The sequence below is a fragment of the Rhea pennata genome, chromosome 1, assembly GCF_028389875.1.
Source record: "Rhea pennata isolate bPtePen1 chromosome 1, bPtePen1.pri, whole genome shotgun sequence".
Lineage (NCBI taxonomy): Eukaryota > Metazoa > Chordata > Aves > Rheiformes > Rheidae > Rhea > Rhea pennata.
In genome coordinates, this window is record NC_084663.1 from 185,121,144 (window position 1) to 185,138,706 (window position 17,563).

Below are 17,563 nucleotides of genomic sequence, written 5' to 3' on the forward strand. Positions count from 1 at the left end.
CTATCCAGCACATTTTATTATTGGCTCCAGCAATTTAACGTGAAATCGGACCATTTTGCGCTACTATGGTATATGAGCAATATTAAATTGCTTTTCCTGGAAAGGTGCTGAAGTGGGACCCTGATCTGAGCGTTTTCTCGTGAATGAACGCTGTGGCTATGCAATACTCCTATCATCACGTTTACATATACGTGCTGGTGCCCTTGGTGCTGCGTTCCGGTAAAATGCTCCTGTGCCCATCCGAACACACACAGTGAACGTAACAGCACAGTTCTGTTTGTCACAGGTTTGGAAAACGCTTTAAAAGCAATGTTTATCAGTCCTTTCTAAGCTTCAAATCTAATACTTCCACCTGGCTAGGAGGAAACCATGATTTATGTTAAGATGCCATCAGACAGTACTTTCCATTCTTTATGCATAGTTATGAATGCGGCATTAACTAGATCAAACAACCAGACAGGATCATGCATCACGCACCAGCATGCTTTAAAGTAGGCTGATGAATAGACCAGCTCATCTTTATAATTTGTATAGCAAGGGAAAAAAAGGGGGGGGAGGTAAGGTTATAGCCATAAAAACAGAAATTAAAGGGCTGAATACTGCAGATGATAGACTGTGCTACCATCGCTGAGCAGAGCAGGCAGTGGAGAAGTCACAGCTGGCCATCGAAGTGTCGCCAGTTCATGCCTCATCAGAGGAAATTTGCAGAGCCAGGTACTGCTCTTTAGGGAAAGCAAAGAACAGAAGAGCTGCTGCCAAGTATGAATTTAACTGCACCCTTGTTCTTATAAGGGCAACTTCCTTTCTGATAAGTTGGCAAGAAAGCGCATTGCATAAAGCAAAGAAAATCAAATCATGCAGGAAAAATGCTGCAGTCAGGCCTGTTGTCTGCCAATTTATGTGCTTCTGACTGTGGTCCCAAGCAAACGCTTCAGAGGAATATTCAGGAGCTATCAAAATGGGTATCCTGATTTCCAGAAGAGTTGGATACTGGATGACATAACCTTCTCAGAAGGTCTTACAGCCTCCAAGAGAAGGGCTGAAGCCCAAACACACGGCACCCTGCTGGATTCAAACATGCCCAGGAAGATGTTTGTCTGTACCTGACCGATTATCTGAATCTGGCCCCTTCCAACTCGATTTCTCCACACAAATCCCACAGGCGGTTCGGCCGCAGGGTCAGGGACTATCCCAACACGTGATCTGCATGCAGTCATCCCGTGCCCGGAGACAGCACAGCCTGCGAGAGCAGAAGCAGCCTGTGCTGCACCAACTTCTCACAACGTCTGAGGACCTTCCTGATTGTATGTGTATATATGCTGTAAGTTCACATAGACCCAGTCTTAGTCTGCTTACAAGCAATAACTTTATATATTTGCAGCAAGCTCAGTCTGTTTGGAAATCTTGCTAGACTTGGAGTTCTACAACATCCTACAGACCTGAAGTCTGAGCCTGATCAGCCACTGCAAGGAAAAAAGATTTTTATTATTATTCAAATCTGCCACCCTTTAATTTCCTTGAACACACCTCTGTATTATAAGGAGCAGAAGAAAAGCTATCTCCTGTTACACTTTTTCTGGACCACCGCTTCATATTTTCTCATCATATCTGCTGTTATTCCTCTCTTTTCCAAGGACACGGTCCCAATAATTTTAATTAATTTTGATATGAGATATTCCATGCCTTGAATGATTTCTCATCTGTTTTGCAATAAGCTTTCTTAAAATAGGGGCTTATTCATACAGTGGTTTCTACCTTTGCATTTGTCATCTTTTCTATGTATTATTCTACTTTTGGCTTTATATACGTCACTATATCAGAGTGAAATTTTCTGTGAACTGCAGTTTTCCTTCTGGCACTAATACTGCTAACTTGCGGCTCTGTAAGGTATAGAAGCTGTTTATATTTTCCCCTTCAGCAATGTTTCAATTTGCACATCTTGATGCTGACTGGCAGAAGGACCCGAAACGAACTGTGTGAACAGGCCACACGGCAGCAACTGAAGCTTGGTGTGTTGTTTCTCCACGTTTTAACTGTGATTTGCAAAATTTCCCATCTTCCTTCCCAGTCAGCTCCTTAACAGATCACAGATGTACAGGGAGGTCACCCACCGTGAACTGTTTGTACAGTGATGAGTCTTGATCATTTAACACTATTTTACCTTCTGGTTTTCAGTTAATTTTTAATTCATGTCACTTCTCTATCCTTCACTCTTACAGCTTAATTTTTCTAGTAACCCTGTGTGAAACACTTCAGAAGTCCTCTGAAACCTCTTCTTTACATATTTTCCGTGAGCCTGCAAAGAACAGACACAGAACTGGACCATCTAACTGCAGGTTTCATGTTGGCACAAAGCAGCTTTGCAGCTTGGGCAGTGGGTTAATCTGGCTGCACCTGCTCAGGTCCATGGGGGTTTCCAGGATCTGTCTTAGAGGTTCACACAGGCAGTATAGGCTCATTTGCCGATATCATTTTACTTTTTTTTCACTCACGTTTCTCATTTTTTCGGTGTATTAGGGGAGACCATTCAGACTCCATCCTTGTCTTCACTTCTAGAAGCCCTTCCCTGCACCTACTGTAGCTTGAATCCACCTTCTGCAAATGCAGGTGAGCACAACAGGACAAACTGGGTGACAACTTACAGGTACTACGTAGAGCAGCAAACCCATTCCTCTTCCCGCTGGAAGTACCTCTCTGGAACCATATTAGGTTGACACCGCGTGTCTTCAGAGCTCTGGCGCTGATGTATTTTGGGCTCAGTTAATACACTCAGACCTTTCTGTCTCAGTCATTCTGATGAATGAGCTCCCGCCTTGCAGTAGAAGCGTGAAGTCACTCTTGCAGGCTGCATTACTACAACTACACCCTGTACTACTCAGTCCTATCCAATTTCTATTCCCACTTTCTTCAAACACTTTGCGTATAATGTCCCAAGCACCCTTCATACATGTAATGTGTTCAAACCAGCAGATTTATTCATAAAATAGATAAATAAGAGATTTTTTCTTATTTCCCCCCAAACTGCAAGATTTCTTTAAATTCATATACAGTATCTATTAGTTCAATAATCCCCACCTTCCTCCCCTCCCAGGTTTTGGAACTGCATGTTTTCAACCAACACAGCCATTTTCTACATGAACGTATACTTAAATCCAGCAACATACTGCTTTGTAGTTCAACACTTTGCTCTAGCACGTATTCTGACGCCTCAGTTGTTAAAGTTTCATTACTAAGGAAAAAGCAAGTCAGTGGTAGGTGCCTCCCTGACAGTGAGAGCTGATAGAAAGAAATTCAGCTTGCCTAGGATGCACTTATCTTCCATCTTTGATCTGTTGATCCCTTACTCATAGGGCAGATGTAACGAAGCTGCCTGTTCTTTATACAGGACTTTCTTCCCCCAAAATGTCAGCTATTTACTCTCTGAATGCTATTTTAATGTTTCTCCCCCTCCCCCCCCCCCCCCACGGTGTTCTGCTTTGGGCTCCGTTATTGATTTTGGTGGGGCAAATTTCCAGATTCTACAGGAGGCCAGTTTAGTTCAAGAAGCCCTTTGCATCTTGATACTTAGCCACACTGCTTTATTGTTCAGCTGCTCAGTTTAGGATATATATATTTTTTTACTTTACAATAAAATATATTTGCTATTCTTAAGCTCTTTTCTGACCCTGTATCCTCAGTCACATCGTCCACAAAAACTTACTTACCTACTACCTCACCAGTATGCCAAGACCAAGCACTTGGCACTATTTCCTGGGTGCCTCCTTTGCATTAAGGAGCTCTTTATGGCTTTTTCTTGGGGGGGAAAAAAAAGAAAAAAAAAAAGAAAAAGAAAAAAAAAAGCAGACTTTGGCTGCCACTGCAAAAGAAAGGATGTTCCTGAAATCTTCAAGCCTATAGCAACTGTTAGGATTGCACGTATGTCCTGCTTGTTAACAGCAGAGCAGCTCCAACCAACTTGTTTTCCCCTCAAGGACGTCCCTACAGTTGAAAGGGGAGAAAATAACCGTGTGAAGCCAGTTCAAATGGAAGTCTTAATTTAGTAAAATTTTGTAAACTCCAACACTGTCTTTCAGTACACTGTTCAGATGGCCCACTTGCAAATCCTGTATCTCACTCCATGCACTGAAGGGCTAATAGCCTGAAGTACTATCTGTCCAAGCTAATGAACATGACAACATCCCAAGATACAGGTCACAGCTATGTTTTGCATCTCCAGGCTTTAAAAATCTGCCTGCCAGTGAGTCTGCAGGTGATGGGCACTCTGTTCCACCTGAGTGAAAGCTTGCCTCGTCTTCCAGGACACAGCAGCTCGGTCTTCTGCAGCTCCACATTGTGGACTCCACCTCAGGGATGCCTAAAACTAATTCATCATCCAGCTAGGCACAGCACGGGCTAAGCAGTGGGAAGGGCTGACATCTCCACTCAGGGATAGGGGCCACTTTACAACTGCTGCCTGGCAGCACCTTGCTGCCTGAAACGTTACAGACTTCCGTGTACCACTGCTGCACCTGTGAAATATGGAAACCGAAGTGGACTAATATTCTTCCACGAACTTCCCCCTCTCCTCCCAAAATTGCACTGAGAGGTGGGGAGAAAGGAAGACACAGGGAAGGAGAAAAGGAGGGGCAGACGGTATCAGAAAAGTAATGAATTTAACAGAGGAAAGGGGGTGGAAGGTCCTAAAACAAGTTCTCCAACTTAAACAAGTTTCACCTCCTTTTTGTAAGCACGAATTATGGAAATTTTCTTTTCTTAAAATTCTGGTAAAGTTAGCTGAGGAGAGCTTTGTAACTTAAATTCCCTGACTGAATACTTGCAAACAAAATAATAGTTTATGTTCAAATGACAGAGACCAAAAGATGTCGTATACAGGAACTTCACACTTCAGGGCTCCACTATTGCAGTCAGCGTCCTCCCAAGTGAAGAGGAATTGCTTCAAAGCCCACAGAAACACTTTTCCTGCCAGTACCACAATGTACTTCTGCGCTCGCAAGCACTTCAAATAAAATCAAAACAAAGGTATATAAGAGGCAGTTTCACCACCATTTTCATACAGCTCCACTGAAGGAAGGTGCAAGTCAGTATTGGATTTGACTTTCAAGGGGATTGTGTCATTTCACAAGATATTCACAGTAGCCCATCAAGCCTCCTTTATTTTGCATTTTTAAGGTAATGTGAAATACTCTCCTGCCAACTAAGTACGTATAAACACCTTGACTGTTTTACAAGTAAAGTGTTTAAAAGTAAGCTCCATGTAATTAAATACCAAACAGTGAATCTACTTTGTGTATTGCAGTCTAAGTCAAGGCTGTTTCTAGCTATCAAACATTTTAATGTCTTTTAGAGACAGAGCTTAAAATAGACTTTAACGTAATTGGAAGCAATGATCTAATACTTTCAGCTTAAAGGCAGCATTATTGTAGCTATAAAATAGCAAGAACACATTAAAGGCTGAATAGAACAGGTTTGTTAACTCTTGCTCGGTTTAAGCTACTGGAGTGTTTAAAAGACACTATTTTTAAAAGCATATATAAAGTTACAAATAAAATTAAAAGAGCCATCAAGTCCCATAAAAAATGTTCAGAAGTGAAAAAATTAGGAAGATTAAGTTTTGCATGGAACACATAGTTTAATAAGAAACAAACTTCTCATGTCATTTGTATGAAATTTCTCATGTCATTTGTATTTGACACAAGTACATATACTCTAGTGTGGGGGCACATATATAAATAATAAATCCTCACATTTTCTTTAGTAATAGTTATTAAAAATTAGAACAGCATTTTGCTGTATGCTTCTATAGCTATATATATATAACATATATAAATGTTTTTATATATATATAGCTTATATAGCTATATATATATATATGTATGTATAACTAGGCATTATAGGAAAGCATTATAGTTACAAAGTTCTGCGTTAACATTTTGGGAAATCAGAGCTGAAATTGAATTCATAAGGCCTAAGTCAATGAAACAGTCAACAATCATAGCACAGATGCGAGACCAGGTCTGTTGCTTTAAACTGCACAGTCAATATCCCACCTTAGCATGCCGGTTCTAACAGGAGAAAAGGATAAGAAATTAATTTCAACCAACTTTCAAAAATTCCAGTGGTTTGTAACTCATTTTTAACCTAAATCTGAGCAATTAAAGTAACAGACTCTGCAGTAACCCAACTACAAAGCTATACTACAGATTTCCTTCCCACTTTCTATGAGTGGACTTCAAAGTAATAGTTCACATTTAAACCCAGGAAAAGTACAGACATGTATGCAGAGACTTCACCTAGTTTTAGAAGCCTCAGTTGCACAAGAAGGCTTCTACAGACTACCTAGAAACATTTGACTGCTGTAGTCAAAAAGACAGCATAATTCTAAATCCCAAATGACAGATTCACTTCTCAACTTCAAATCAACAAGCCTCTAATGAGGTCTCGGAATCTGTAACATCTGACAAAATGTTACTGCTCACTGCCTTTACTGCTACTGTCTGAAGGCTCCTGAAAATTAGTGTGGAATACCCTCAGGTTGCTGCATGGGATTGATCTGCCCTGACACTTAAGAGAATGTAAAACATATGCACTAGTCACCCTCTGTTTCCTTTGTAGGAAGCAGCTATTTCCAAAATGAAATTAGCCTCATATAGGCCTCTAAGACTAGTCATAAATCACTTTCTGGAAATTTTTACTTCTTTCCAACAAAGGAGAGCTTTAAGTGACTAGACTAGATTTTGGTGTCTAGAAATAACAAAAGGTAACTTATGCTAAGGATGGAAAGGAGTTAGTCTTGTCCAAATCCAGAACGACACCAGAGACTGCTTTCATAAGAAAGTGATTTGAAAAGTGGAGGTAGACAGACTCCCAAGAAGCAAGACATTTTAAAAGTTCCATGTACTCAGAGATCAGTGTGGTGGTGGGGAAACCCATTCAGAATGAGGAAGAGAGATGCACAAACAGATTTCTTCAGTTTAATATCAGGTGGTGTTATAAACTGCTAAAATCAGACATCTTCACATTATTACACTTGATGCACCATAAAACAGGTTTATGTTACAGTGTAAGATTCAATGTTATAAAACTTGCAGAGAAATGCAAACAAAAGTCTTTACTTTCTATCACGTTTATTCCCATCTAAAACCCACAATTCTCTTCTGTGTAAAACAGTCTTTTCCTCCATCTTCCAAAGCTGCTTTCTAACCAACCAGTTCTAAACACCAACAGCAACATTGGTAGTGGGAAATCAACTAGAAAGTGCTGCTGCAGCCATTTGCTTAAGATACACACACTTCTTGCTGGACAGCAGGTTGTGGAATTTTACCATCTTCTGTCTTTTCTTGCCCAGAAACTTGGCACACAGTCTTTCTTTTGAATAACCGTAGGCTCAACCGTAACAAGTCACTATCCATTGCTGCAGGATTTGTGTAAGTTTGTTTTGTTGCACCCTGTTGAAATTAAAGAACAAACTAAAATGAGTGGCTTTTAATATATAAGTTGAGGTTAATACACATTAAACTCAAGTAGTCTCAATAATTACAGCTGTACATATTCACTACAAAAACTTTGAGAATTAATGATTTTTCTATTAGCATACAAGATCATAAAACCTGCTACAGTGTGAGAAACAGCTGAAACATTTTTTGTTTAATTTTAAAAATAATTTTATCTTATAACTCTTAACTTGTAAGAACAGAATCTTATAAGCCCTGCAAAAGCCCACAGAATCTTTAGGAGGAGAATTATTCAACAGCTATCTTTGGAACTGTATTTTAACCTATTACTTTAATAATATATTCTCTAAATGCAGACAGTATAGCTCCAGAACCTAACTCCAAGAAAAGAAACAGCACTTATCACTAGTCACAATCTTAAATTAATCTCTCAGGCTAAATAAAATATAAAAATCCTATTATCTCTTTCAATAAAAGTCTTTTCTCCATTATTTAAAGGACTAGGTCAATTCCAGAACAACAAATGACTGATACAAAAATAACCACCCAGAGCAGAATTTGTGTTTCCACATTTTAATCAAGCTCTGTAAATGAAGTACTTGCCTTTTCATTCTTCATTAGCTGTTTACGAATTGCAGAATCCCTTCTAAAGCATAGCGCTTTACAGCAAGGACCCAGGTTACTGAGAAGACCTGCTCTCTCTTCTTTTCGTAGAAGTGCAGCCATATTCAAGGCCCCCAGCTCATGTTCGAAAAGGTTTTCTGCATCTACAAAGATTTGACATTTGCAAAGATCAGCCTGTACATGGTATTCTGAAAATGGCAATATACACAATTATGAATTTATTAAAGTTAAAAACAATCCTACGAGAGAGTTAACAACCCCTCAAAGCCTGACTGTTTGTATCTCTGCCTTTTAAACAAGGTTGGGAAAAAGAGGATATTGCAATCTGTGGAAAAAAAATGAGCAAGTCTTTCACCATCTAAAGGGAGCATAGGTACACTTGTAGGTAGCTTCAGCACTGAAAAGAAATACTGAGACAGCAATTACAAAGAGCTAAAAGTCAGATGACAGCTCCAGAACAAAAGAGAGGGTATCACTCATGACTGGATGTGTGCAAAGGAAGGTGTTTACTACTAGTGTTAATCAGACAATGATTTATGTCTTGCTTCTCTTGCACAATGTCAGAGAACTGTACCAGTGTCAAAATAGGATTTATATGGCTAAACAAACGTGAAATATGATTATGCAAAATAATTCTGCTATCCATAGTGGATGAATCTGGAGCGTAAGTCAATAGATGCTAATGAACTACCTCCTCCTACAGGCCCTTCAGAAGCATTTTTTAATAGGATGCAAAGCAGCAGTACTAGCACTAGTCTTTTAAAACATCTACCAGAAGAATCAATGTGTAGCTGTTAACACTTCAACTGTGTTGCTTTTCTGGACAGCTCCTGGAGGACTACTCATTCTGGGACATCTTTTCTATGAAATGCAGATATAAACAAGAAGAGTGTATATGCTTGGACAGCAGCTTACTAATTTAATCATTCTTTCACATGAGATGGGAACATAATGAAATAATTGAAAAAATATTTTAAGTAAGGTATGTAGTAAAGTCTAATCCAGGCATCTTTATATAGTAAAAGACCAGGTGTTTAGCAAAGACTCCAATGCACAACTGGAGATATCAGCAAACCTGGGCAAAATTTAACCTCTAAAAGCAAAGAATGCTACAGCAATTTGGCAGAATACATAGAGAATAGAACAAGGATGTATTTTTAATCCACTCTGATCTTCTGATGAAGCTGAATAGGATCAGTTTTAAAACAAGGTGAAAAGAAACAGAAAAGTTACAAGAAGTTAAGGGCAGGTGAAGGAGAACTGCACTAAAGTCATCAAAACAACCCCAATGGACAATCAACAACTCAAGTGACATGACACCAAATGGCTACTTCAAAGATAACACTATCTGCTTGTAAGGTCTGCCTAGGTGCCAGATACTGATTGCATTTGCCAACTGAGCCAAATCCTTAGAGAAAACAGTTGCATTTAACAGATGAGGGTAAGTTGGTTACAAATCTCATTTCCATCACATACTGCAGATTTTTGTTTCTGAAGAAATCTAATTCAAACAAAAAATCCCACAAACAAGCTATAATTTCTTTCTTCTGCATTTCAACGCACCACCGGAAACTGTTCATCCACAAATATAAACCAAAAAAGGGAAAACCAAACTCAGCAGTAAAACAGAAGAACACAAAAATTATATCACCACAAAGTCATCCAAAGTGAAAATACCACATTTTCACTGTAACACAATGTGAACATCTAGCTTAACTTCATTCACTTTTTAGGGTACCAAAATATGTACCTTAACTGAGACTATACATGCCTGAATATACTGTCTGCTGGCAGTTTCACATGTAGTAACTTTGAGTGAGACACTGTGCACCTACTAAAGGGAAATTAGTGGAAGCATTTAAATCCTCTCTCCTCTCCAACCTTCTGCTAAACCTGCCTACGCTTAAGACAACCTAGAGGCAATGCTGCAGAGTTGCTTACCACCACCATTTCTCTGGTCTTTATTTCTAGAGAAGCAGGAAAGAACCACAGGTTATTTCAGGTATCATTTTAAATAGCCAGTGGAGTGATTCTGCACTCCAGTTTCTGTTGCAAGGAATGCCTGATATGAGGTATACAGGAAAGTTACAGCATATAGTTCATACCCTTACTGTGTCAGACAGTTCTGCAGACTCAAAAAGATACAATATTGTATCAATTACACAGCTGTGTAAATTCCCAAGCACAAGAGCTGGAATATTTTTAAACTAAAAGAAAGTTAATGTGTAAGTGCCCCCAGCAACATATGCAGTGGGACACCTGTAATATTAATGCCAGCTACACATGTCAAACTATACTCTTTATGCTGCATTAAATTTTTTTGCATTTAATTTGGCTTTAAGAAAGTGGAAGCAGTAGCAACAGCCCATGATTAATAGTTTTACAACTTAAACAGCTCATGAAAGCAGTGCCATTCATAGAAATTAATAAAGCTGAGAGAAGCAAATTCACTTGTTTTCTTCTCCACTGTTTGAAAGCAAACTTATCTGAACCACTAGGTTAACAAGACAGAGGCATGATAATTAACATTGCAAAGAATTTAAAAGTTCTATTTCAAATAAAGCAACCAAAAAAGGAAATCAGGAAAATCTGTTATTCCATAAAAACAGGGGCTTTACAGATAATAATTTTTTCATATTCATATACTTATATACAAATCTTACAGAGAGCAAATGTTCCATAGTCTTAACAAACAATTCTAACATGTAAGTTGTTGCAAGCAGCTCAACGAGATCCCAGATGACAAAGAAAAAATGAGTATTCTCTCTCGTGCAAAAGCCCTATTTACCCTATGGAACTACAGTAAACAGTATCGATACAGGTCATGCCCCTATCATCTATCTCGCATAAGTAATGTCTTCTGCCCAAATTCTCCCTCCAAATGCTGAACTTGTGTATTATTCCATCTAATTCTCCACTTTGAACAGAGGGATAGCATATAAATTTCACTATGCTCCTCTTTCATTCTGACCCAGTAACTCCTATCCACACATTTTGAAGATGATCTTTAGAAGGAAACGAGAACATGTGGACACCCTTCACAGAAAATAAGAACATCTTATTTCTTTTTTATACTATTACTACTGATTCACTGCAGAAGATCATTAGCTCTCCAAAATGCTGCCAATACACTTTAGGCCAGGAAGGCATTAATTCAGGATGGTCTTACGGAAAGAATATTCAGCCAGGATGAAACATATTTTTTCAGGTAATTATTCTAGATCTCCTTGCCCAATGCTGTAATTAAAGCACTAAATTTGATTGACATACAGCTGTATTACATTCATACAACTCTTCCTCAATGCTCAGTGTACACTTTCTATGGCCATACAATCATAACAGAAATCAATATCCACCTTGAAAATGAAAATAATGAGCTAGCACAAATTTCACAAGCATGTTTACTAGTCACAAAAAGACAGTTTAATTCCTGGAAACAATTACCTTTAGGCTTTTCTAATACTCTCTGGCAAGTCTCTCTTATTTTGGTGAAGAGTTCTGGTCCTGCCAATCGTTTGGAAATGCCAACTCTCAACATAACAGCGCCTGGCGTGAATTTTAGGAGTGCAGCCCCAGGCTCCCTTGGTTCTTTTGGCTGCTTTGGCATAAGACTGGACCAATCCACATCTATTACATCTACAGGATCTGCAAAACATGGACAGAAAACTAGTTATCATATTATCATCATCCCCTACCACAACTGATTAATTTCACATACACTATACATTCCTGCCTCCTAAAAGCAGCACAAATTAGACCAATATTGTTCTGCGGTTCTCAGCAAAGACTGATCCTTACACACTTCAGATAAGTGTTAGAATTCATTTAGATTTGTGGGGAAAAGGAGCATAGGATTCCTTTAAAAAAATGCTTCTTGGATTTCAAAAGAAAACCTAACATTTTGTTTCATTTTTATAGCAATCTCTTTTGTGAAAGGGTGCTTTACCCTCCTTAGTCAGCAGATCTGGATGTATCACAAAGCATTCACAAAAGTCACAGTACAATGAAATGTGGTATGATAGATCTAAGTTACGTGCTTAAAAACCTAGTAATCAGCTTTGGCTGCTGCTCTCTGCTGTAACTGTTTTTTCAAAGGACTGTTAGACAATTAATTGAATAACCATGTAACAATGTCTGTTTAGTACATTTATGCTAGAAAATATAAACACTGATCATCATATCCCAGATGACCTAACTGAACTTACAGCAATTAGAAAATTTCATGCTTCCCAGTGTATTTGGAAAGAATTTCAGCATGGCTAAAATCTGTTCTTAAAAAATTAGTTCCAAATAACAATCAGTAGCAAATGGAAAAATTTTAAAAATGTTTACAAAAGTAAAGCTTATCCTTCTAGCTAGAAGTAAAAAGATAAATATTGTTTCAGAACACAGCTCCCAGTATTCTGTTTAGTCACCTCTGTACTTCAGAATGTATTTACCACAAGAAATTAGAAACACTGAAAAAAAAATAAACTTCATTCTGAATTCTGAAATACTGTCTACACAGCATTACAAATTGAAAAGGATGAACCAGCACTATGCACAAACTGATCTGGTCTTTATATTTAAATAATCATAACAAGAGGTTTTGCTATACTTTTACCAGGCATCTTCTCATCCTCCTGTTGATCTTCCCGCTTTTCAGCGTCACCCGCCAGAATTTCATCCAGTTCATCATCACTGATTGGCTCATATTCTCCAGCACCTGACCCCAGTGACTGCACATCATCAATCTTTGCTTCATCTTCTCCTCCTACAGAGACAGATCCATACTTTAGCTTTAAAGCAATTACTCTTGTTCTCTAAACATGCTATAACTAGGCTGAAAAAAAGAGAGAGGTTCAGCAAATTAGCTTGTTAGCTTTTGGGGACAAGAATATTCAACGTGAGAACAGGTGCTCACTCATGGGGATAGAGAAGTAATTTTTCCATATACCATGTGACAGCTTATCATGACAGAAGGCCTTACTCGGGATAAACCTATGTTGATGGTCAAGCATGTAGTTAATAGCATAAATCTAAGTTAACATCACAAAGTCTTTCACACTTTTGCACGGGAATCTGAATTCAGGATTCAGTTTAAAGGCTCTATTACAGAAAGTAGTAGCAAAATTCCCAAATAGAATAAGGTGCAAGACATCTGGAATGAAGCAATTTATCATACAGTTTTAAGACTCTTTGTGGAAGTCACAAGAACTTCTTGAAGAAAGCTATGCCAAACTTCCTCACTCCTACCCATCCACATACATGCATACGTATGTATCTATACTACATGCATAAACATGTTCCTTAAAAACAGTAAGCATAAAATATTCAATTCAAAAGTTGAATTTTGCAGCTTATGAAAAAATATGTCCAAAGGTATGCTCTCATCTCCACGATCACAAGATCTGATTCAAGCATTCAGAAATCCTACTGCTGCAAACCCAGGCTTTCTTAAGAGTATGACTTACTGGTGTTAAGACCAAGGCACTTGCAATCAGTTGCACAAGACAAACAAGCCAGAATTTAGAGGAGTCTTCTCCCTCTAGATGACTATTTTAGTATCTTCCATTTCCCTTACTGAGAAGTAACACTACTTTCCCAGCAGCTCTGTTTGTCTGCCTTTGTAAAAGTTACAGGAGAAAAAACAAACAAAAAAAAATCTAATCTCCTCAACTAACCTACAAATCAGCATGGAAAAAAAGAAAAAAAAGAAGTAAAAGGCACACTAGCAGAGTGCAAGCTATGATACATTTCTCATTGAGAAAAATGCAAGTAAGATCAAAGTCCTGTTATCTTGTATAAAACTACAAAACTCTGATTTGCTGTTCTTTCTGCTCCTGAAGACTTCAGGCCTTACAATTCCCGTCTGCAAAAATTCCAAATTCTACAAAGCTTTTTCCTCCCTCAATAGATTAAAAAACATTAAATTAAAATTAAATTAAAAGTGGATTTACTGAACGTAAATTTAACGCAAACCAATTACTCTGGATCCGAGAGTCACGCTGCTGCTCCATTTTTGATACTAGTTAAAGCTACTTCCCAAGCTCACTCTCCATGCAAAACTAAAGCTGTTTAATCTAGGTGTACCTCACTGAGTTTGATTTTCAGTGTTTGCCTCTTCCTACATTTGCTTTATCTATTAATCCTAAGCATGCTTTTTCCAATATCATTAGGGACATCAAACTGAAGCTACATTAAGCATCATACATACATTTCACCTACAAATCAGACAATCATTTCTACGATAATTGGCTTTGCACACACTCCTCTCCCTTCCTCTCTATCCAAACAGCTTCAAGTCAACAAGTTCACTGCTTTTTAGGACTGTGAAAAACAGGTAGAAGCTGCTTAAGGAACGATTAATTTTTCTTATTTATAACGTATCTTCGGCAGTAATTTTTTTGCTCATTAGCTATCACTTCCAAACTAAGAAACAGATCTTATAATGACATAACAGGACAATGGAATTTTTTGTGTTATTCTTTAGTAAGCTGACTATTCAGAAATGTTACACCTTGGCAAAATTTTACCTCAGATCATTTATACTTGTTTATCTCAAGATTTCTTTAGAAATTAACAATTAACATTAACTAGCATTAACACAACTAATAACATGCTCCTCAGAATTATCTCACATTGTATCTTCTTCCACAGTAGAAAGGCCAGAAGCAATATGCATTTCAAAGAGTAACCCTTCAGCAGAAAATTATTCTAATATAGTTCATCATTGTGCTACAAGGGAAAGAATAAAATATGTGATTGCCTTGGTTCTTTCCCAGAACATCTCACCTTCTAAACTCTCTACTTTTTCAGTCTCATTTCCATCTTCAAATCCTTGTAAAGGTCCTAAATCTTTGTCTGGTCTTTCCTTTTCTGAAGCTGCAGCATCTCGACAAACACCATCAAACTCCTTTTCATGATCTCTGTCAAGTTTTGTTTCACTGTGTTTTGCTGAGTCCTTTTGAGAGGAAATATCAAGAGTTCTGTCTCTATCTCTTTCAGTAGTATCAGGTAGTTGCCTGTCTCTTTCTCTGTCCAGCTCCCTTCTTTTTTCCCTCTCTCTCTCTCGTTCTCTGAGTCTCTCTCGTTCCCTGCTCCTTGGCCAATCTTTGTCAACATCTCGGTCCCAATCTCTCTGTCTTCCCTCTCTCCTGTCTCTGTCTCGTTCTCGATCATGTTCGTGTCGATCACGCTCCTGAAGCCTTTCCCTGCTATCAAAGGATCCAGATCTGGAATGGACCTGACGATCTGATTCAGGAGAACTTCTTCTTGAACTGTGGCTTCTTGAATCTTGACGATCTGAATAAAATATTTTAAATATATGCATGACTACAGCAAGTGAATGTAATACCATTTTATTAGATCAAAGCATTTTAAACATTCTGATACCCAACTGGACTTCTGAAAAGCACTGTGATACTAATAATGCCTTCAGATTATCTACAGATTTAACCTTACTTTAAGGTTAAACAAGGTATTTCTCCTATTCCCCACAAACATTTTTCATTGGCTAATTCCTCCTGTTACAGAAGTCAAACTGACAGTACATAATTTACACATGAAGGTACAAAATTTAGGTAAAAACTAAAAAAAATGAATTATTTTCAAAATTATTTTCAAAGCATAGTAACGCCTCGGCTAAGCAAGTGATAACTTCAGAAAGATGATTTCAAGCATATAACTATGATAAGAACACCTGCATTTTCTTCCTTCATGTACTACCACAGCCAAATTGCTTTAAAGAAAAGTATTTTTTTATTGATGCTGTTTGTATCTGAAGAAAAATGCTTTAGCCATTTTTTTTTTACAAGAACTACAGAACTAAAAATAATTTAACTATGATTACTTTGATCCAAAAAGATGATTTTCATATGCATTAAAGCATGCCTAACAAGGACCAAATTTACTTCAGTGAAAATATCTCCCAGTATCATAATGGATCTCTCTTCCAGACAGAAGGGCATTTTATTTTTGCATACATTTCAGTATTTTCATATTAAAATGAATGTTAGTAATGAACTTAAAAACATTATTTATATGATAAAGCTACCTCATATGTTCTGTCAGCACAAAGCTTTTTTCTTTTTTGAGAGTTTCATTTGCCCTACAAATTACTTTATCCTCCAGACAGCATGAACTGCTAAGTCTGACTGAACGTTTTTGTGAAAACAAAATGGTAATCCATGTCCACTGAGGATCAGCTTTTCAAGTATGGTAACACTTGCAGAAATCTTAATTCAGTCTAGATTTACTATGAATGGCAGAGAGCCTCTCCTTCTCCCATCACACTAATTACAAAAGAAAAGAGTATGCAGCCATGCAAGAACAATTTGTGATTTACACGTTCTCATTTTCATACAGAATGATAGATCAGCCTCACTAAGACGTATCTTATTACCTGAAGATGTGCTGCGACTGGGTTCCCCTCGTTTCAACTGATCAATTCTGGACTTTCGTTCACCAGTGATTTCTAAGCTTTTCTTCTCTCTGTCTCTGTCCCTATCCCTGTCTCTAGAGCTACTGTGTAGGATCCTTTTCCGTCCAGTCTGGTCATCTCCACTGCGATGAGCCGACTCATTGGAAGGGGATCGAAGTCTGCTTGAGGCATGGCTCCGATTGCTACCAAGACTGCTGCTGCGCTTCTGATCCACAGGCTTACGATGTGGTCCATCTTCTATAGTAACATGAGGGGTTTCCACCTTTTCTCCCCTTGTCCTATGACTTTTTCTATGCGAGTCTTCAGTGTTTCTTTCCGGAACAACAATGTCACTGCGTTCAGGAACATCTTCATCTGACCAATCACTAAATGTTGTATCTTCTCTTTTTGGGGGGACTTCTGCCACAGTTTTCTCAGGTGGTGCTTCAACCAACTCTTCTTTTGTTACAGGGGGAGTTCTTGGGCCTTTTTTCTTTTTATGATGTGGAACAATTTCTTCATCAGAAACTTCAGAATCACCCTTGGACCTTTTCCGCTTTTTCTCTATATTTTTCTTTTTTTGACCTTTCTTAGGTGAAAAGACCTGATTTTCCTCAGCCGTCGACTCATTAGTATACCTTTCCACTCCACTATCATCATCTTTCTTTTTCTTTGTTGCCTTTTTCTGTACTTTAGACTTCTTCTTGCTGTCATCATGCAGTCTATCAGATGCATCTCTTTCTTCAGAAGGACGGTGTCCAAGGCTTTCCTGGACCCTGGACCTGGAGCCTTCCGTAGCATCTGGTTGTTCTCTTTGCTTATCTGCTGAAGAAACCCTTTCTTTAAATTCTGGTTCTTCATAACGCCGGGAGCTTTCCTTTCTGTCTGATTTCCGCTCTTCTTCTTTCCAGCGACTCTGTCTGTCTTCTGTAATGTGAGAGGGGCTCAGTGACCGGGATTCCTGTGGTCGCACAACCTGGCTCAGAAGTCTGTGCTTTTCATCTACAAAATGGGAAAAAGTATGTACTTCTATTGTTAGGAAGAACAAGTTAACATCTGATATACTGCGCATGCCAAAAAGTGTCAA

The 17,563-nt window shown here is 38.3% G+C and overlaps 1 protein-coding gene across 3 annotated transcripts in view; it reads right to left on the reverse strand.

The window, feature by feature from the left end:
- Positions 1 to 6,957: 6,957 nt before the first annotated feature.
- The window catches only part of ZC3H13 (zinc finger CCCH-type containing 13), a 51,150-nt gene continuing 40,544 nt past the window's right edge, over positions 6,958 to 17,563 (reverse strand). For 2 of the 3 annotated variants that reach the window (XM_062566995.1, XM_062566994.1), the window contains exons 15-20: positions 16,459 to 17,478; positions 14,850 to 15,359; positions 12,673 to 12,828; positions 11,520 to 11,720; positions 8,055 to 8,218; positions 6,958 to 7,445 (exon numbers count right to left, since the gene is read on the reverse strand). In XM_062566995.1, coding sequence (XP_062422979.1) covers positions 7,275 to 7,445; positions 8,055 to 8,218; positions 11,520 to 11,720; positions 12,673 to 12,828; positions 14,850 to 15,359; positions 16,459 to 17,478 — 2,222 coding nt within the window. In that variant the 3' untranslated portion in view covers positions 6,958 to 7,274. The remainder of the gene's footprint in view (positions 7,446 to 8,054; positions 8,219 to 11,519; positions 11,721 to 12,672; positions 12,829 to 14,849; positions 15,360 to 16,458; positions 17,479 to 17,563) is intronic. The other variant, XM_062566996.1, reaches the window with a different exon arrangement.